The 4,949-nt window shown below is 38.9% G+C and overlaps 1 protein-coding gene across 1 annotated transcript; it reads left to right on the top strand.

Annotated features, from left to right (window-relative positions):
* The first annotated feature begins 225 nt into the window (after positions 1-225).
* Positions 226-4,354, top strand: plpp7a (phospholipid phosphatase 7a (inactive)). The gene is made up of 2 exons (XM_053653973.1): positions 226-879; positions 2,280-4,354. Exons 1-2 carry the CDS (start codon positions 405-407, stop codon positions 2,666-2,668), a joined length of 864 nt encoding a protein of 287 aa, XP_053509948.1. The 5' UTR covers positions 226-404; the 3' UTR covers positions 2,669-4,354.
* The last annotated feature ends 595 nt before the right edge of the window (positions 4,355-4,949 follow it).

The raw sequence follows: 4,949 nt of genomic DNA, 5'->3' as shown, positions 1-4,949 counted from the left end.
AGTAGATTTACTTGAGAAATCAGTAAAAAAAAAAAAAAAATGGTAGCAAAAAGTCTGAATATTTTATAAGCAGTGGACTGTTGCACACTTTTTGGAGACACTTTGGAGAAATTTGTTTTTATTCGTTTGCACAGAAGAACAAGGTAGTAACTGTAAAACACCCTTCGCTGGCTATGAGCACAGTATGAAACCGCTATGTGGGTGCATTTCATGAAGCTAGTCAGTTGGCGTGTCTATTTATAGGAATAGACTGGAATAGAACTCGCAAGAGTTACAACAGGGCGACACACGATCTGGGCATGGACATGGTGGACCGGTTACCTGGCCACTCTGCACTAAATAATCAGACACTCAAACAAAACAAACACTGGAATCTACGCTAAACCCTAACCTGGGAGATCAAAATGCCTACGAGCCAAACTAGATCTAGGACGAGAGACCGGAACAACGCGCTGAACAGAGCGGAGTTCGTGTCTCTTCTTCAGCAGCCGCTGAGGAGCAACAGTAATGCCGAAGCTCGTGCGCGGAGGCCGTCGCACAAACAGCCGCAGTGTGCACACGCGAGCGGCGGAGACAGCACGCAGCAGGAGCCGGGAGACAGCAACAAGGACAGAAAAGAGCTCCCGGAGGAGGATTGCATGCAGCTCAACCCGTCATTCAAGGGCATCGCGATGAACTCTCTGCTAGCCATAGATATCTGCATGTCAAAGCGACTCGGCGTGTGCGCGCATGCGACATCGTCATGGGGCAGCGCGCGCGCCATGATCAAACTGCTCGCGCTCACCGGCCACGGCATCCCGTGGATCATCGGCACGCTGGTGTGTCTCACCAGGAGCAACACACTAGCTGGCCAGGAGGTTTTAGTCAATTTGCTGCTTGGTGAGTTTTACAGCCTGGCAAATTCCCACGGTGTTTTACGAACACATACAATACTCATTTGTGACCGGTTGGAAACAAATGAACGCAGAATAAGTCAAATAAACACCGTGTTAATTCGACACCGGGGGTTTTGCTGTGAACAGTAATTCATTTTGACATCCTTAAACCAGCAGCTACACTCATGGTAAACGTGTCCTTAAGATGGACTTCTAATAACTGCTGCCCATTGCTGATGGACCGATTCACCATTAGTGAATCGATTCTGTACGACCGACTCTTTTGGGTGAGCCGTGTCGATTCACAAGTACGATCGAACATGCAAAACATGCAGGCTGAAAAGTTTTAAAAACCTGAACACTGATGTCTTCCGCGTGTTTTTGAGTCTAGATGTAATCGTTTTACATTAATTTCTTAGATGATAAGCAAGCAATGTGTTACTTCTTTTAGATTCCTTAAACAGATGTCTGAATGTTCACTCAGAATTGTGAATCAAACGAATCAAAACTTAAACAATTCGATTCACTAAAAGGTATAGATCGAAAGAGTCGAATGAGAGTAGCTATGAACAGCCATTTTACGCAGAATTGAAGCAGTCAAGTAAAGCCTTGAATAGACCCCCTGTTGGGGAAAAAACAATAGAAACCCTCCTGGAAATTGTAATGGTTATAATGGGACTTGTATTGGTTTTCATGAAAACTGTAATGGTCCCTGTGGGTCTTTACTGGTAATTTGTTGCCTCTATTGGTGGCATGTTATGTCTTGTGGATAGCATTAAGGACTAGTAATGGTAGGGGGTTTGGTGGTTTGTAATGGTATTTGTAGTGGAAATCATTAGAATTTCTGTGATGGTTTCTATTGTTTTTTTTGTTTTTTGTTTTTTGTTGTTGTTGTTTTTCAGCAGGGCCAACAAATATTCATCTGTGCATCTTCAGTAACACTCTGCAGCAGGTGAATTATGGACCAGTAAAACACCAGTAGGCTAACTAAGCATTAGGCTTATTGGAGATTAATTTGTGCATTAGATAGTCACATCATAGATAAGCATCATAGTCACAAAATCAACAAGAAAAAAAAAAAGACAGTTTATAGCATACATAACAGAGGAGGTTTTGAGGATGCTGTTAGGTTTTTAGGTCAGTGGATATGGGAATATAGAAGGAACAGAGAGAGAGCTTTGAAACCCTCTCCTTGGTTTATTGTGCTGATTTCTCAGCTGACATATTACCAACAGTCAAGAGCCTAATGTTCTATTTACTATAATTTTTTATAATATTTGACACTTTCCCCAATTGGATTTACCCCAGAAATAATTTCATATTCTGTGTTAAAATTAGACTCCCATTAGTGCTGTCTGCACATGCGATAATGAATATGTATCAAACCTCTTTTTTCACTTCCAGCTCTCATATTGGATGTGATGACTGTGGCAGGAATGCAGAAGTTGGTGAAACGCAAAGGGCCCTGGGAGATGTCACCCAGTTTCCTTGACTACCTGGCCATGGACACCTACTCCTTCCCAGCAGCCCATGCGAGTCGGGCAGCCATGGTGTCTAAGTTCTTGCTAGCACACTTGGTTCTTGCAGTTCCTTTGCGCATTTTGCTTGTTCTGTGGGCCATGCTAGTGGGTATGTCACGTGTACTGCTCGGTCGCCACCACCTCACAGACGTAGGATGTGGCTTTGCTCTAGGATTTCTTCATTACAGTCTAGTGGAGATGGTGTGGTTGTCGTCCAGCACATGTCAGGCTTTAATCTCTATTGGGACACTTAACTGGAGCCCCCTGTATTGATCAGTGTGTGATTACCTGCAGCCTTTTAATCAGGCTAAAACCTGTTGGCCCAGTGCCCATACTGCAGAGTTATAGTGATAATGTATTTGTGCATATTTGGAGAGAATCTAAAGTAGTTTTGAAAGTTGAATTAAAACATTTTATTTTCTGCAGAGTTATATAGGCCTGATATTTGAGAGGCAGTAGGGATGCACACAGGCTGGAAATTTGCTGAAAACATATCAAGGTCCATGCAATGAATTCTACTGTTTTGCATGGTTATATAGCAAAAACATCTACAGTGGTGCTTGAAAGTTTGTGAACCCTTTAGAATGTTCTATATTTCTGCATAAATATGACCTAAAACATCACCAGATTTTCTCACAAGTCCTAAAAGTAGATAAAGAGAACCCAATTAAACAAATGAGACAAAATATTATACTTGACAATTTATTTAGAGGAAAATGATCCAATATCTGTGAGTGGCGAAAGTATGTGAACCTTTGCTTTCAGTATCTGGTGTGACCCCTTGTACAGCAATAAGTGCAATGAAGCACTTATAAGGTGCTCATTCACCTCCTGATTGTTAACCCATTGATTGAAAACACCTGTCTCTAATTTCACCTTCAAATTAACTGCTAATCCTAGATGTTCACATACTTTTGCCACTCACAGATATGTAATATTGGATAATTTTCCTCAATAAATAAATGACCAAGTATAATAATTTTGTATCATTTGTTGAATTAGATTCTTTTTGTCTTTGTTGATGTTTAGGTCATATTTATACAGCAATATAGAACATTCTAACGGGTTCACAAACTTTCAAGCACCACTGTATATGAAATGTATGTGATTATTTGCTTTGCATTTTTTGTGTTGCTGTTCTGAGTGAGAGAATGTTTGCTCAGGGATTTTTGCAACAGCAATATACTGTGTCATATAAAATCTGTTTTATTTGGTATTGGATATAATTTTAGAACAAAACATTGAAAATGTTGGAAGTATGGAAAGAGAAAAAAGGGAAAAAGCTTACTGTCGAAAAAAAAAAGTCTACAGTATTCTGTATATACACATGTATGTACATGTGTAAATACATATTAATCATGGTTGATTAATATATGTGTAATTACTGGAGCTGTGTAACATACCTTACGATTTATTATGAACATTTGACAGAAGAGTTATACTATGTGAGACTATTGTGTGTTTGTGTGGAGAGAGAGAGAGAGAGAGAGAGAGAGAGAGAGAGATTGAGATTACCTTTATATTGTTTACTTATTAACCTAAAGTATGCAAGAATATTTGATAGAAAATCTAAATCCAGAAATGTATTTTATGGTGACAAATTAATGCATTGTTCCAGTATAGATAATTATACACCCAGTGTCTTTTTGAATAAAGTTTGACATGCAACCATCTGCATGTTATCATGTCTAGTCATTTTATGGGGTCCAAACTTGGAATTTGATAACAACCAGTAATTAATAGTGCAATTTTTTTTTTTTTACTTATTTCATTTTATTAAAAAGTCAGAGCAACTGTCAAGGATGCTGAAGTGTTAGCCTTTTCTATATATAGGCTAACACTTATAATATATATTTTTGTGTTTTAAGTATATTCAGATAATACAAAACATTGGCATGTGTACATTGAAAGGAAGAAAAATTGTCTCTTGTGATCAGGCGACAGTCAATAACTTTTGAAGCAGTACAGAGGATTTCACAGCTGTCTTTGTCACTCTGCTTACTCTCCATAGCAGTTATCAGATAACACCAGTGGCGCTGAACTCTGACTCAGCAGGCTATAAATACAAGTCCCCACTCCATTTTCTTTCAACCAGTACACCACTGGCTGGAGAATATCACTGAACAGTATTCAATACACTGTCAGAGACAATAAACAGAAAGACTAAATAGTAGGAGTGTAATAGGCAGCCCAAAGAAAAATGCAAAGCAATATTTCAAACTGTGAATTCAGGGAGGATTTGTAAGTGGAATTAAAGGGACTAATTAAGAATTTACTCCTCCAAATAAATATAAAACAAAGGTTGGTGAGGTCCTTAAAAGTGACATTTATAGCACCATGCTGTTGAATTCTCAAATCTGATTGGTCAGAAGGTGTAGATTAATTTTGTATAACAGCAGCTCTGAAAATAGTGCCACCTGTAATTCAAATCATAGGTTTATATTAATGTGCTTGTTCTGTATGGTGAACTTTAATTATATGTGAAGCTTTAGGTACAGAAAAATTTATGTAACATGTATGGAAGGAGTCTTGGGTAGCGTCTTGCAAGTCAGTA

Source organism: Ictalurus furcatus, chromosome 22 (genome assembly GCF_023375685.1).
Source record: "Ictalurus furcatus strain D&B chromosome 22, Billie_1.0, whole genome shotgun sequence".
In the NCBI taxonomy this organism is placed as follows: Eukaryota; Metazoa; Chordata; class Actinopteri; order Siluriformes; family Ictaluridae; genus Ictalurus; species Ictalurus furcatus.
Note: the sequence above shows the minus strand (reverse complement) of the source record. Positions and strands in the feature narration are given on the sequence as shown.

Coding starts and splice junctions, on each gene's coding strand:
- plpp7a (XM_053653973.1), top strand. CDS start 405: ATGCCTACGAGCCAAACTAGATCTAGGACGAGAGACCGGAACAACGCG. Junction 880..2,279: donor TTTAGTCAATTTGCTGCTTG/GTGAGTTTTACA, acceptor TTTCACTTCCAG/CTCTCATATTGGATGTGATG.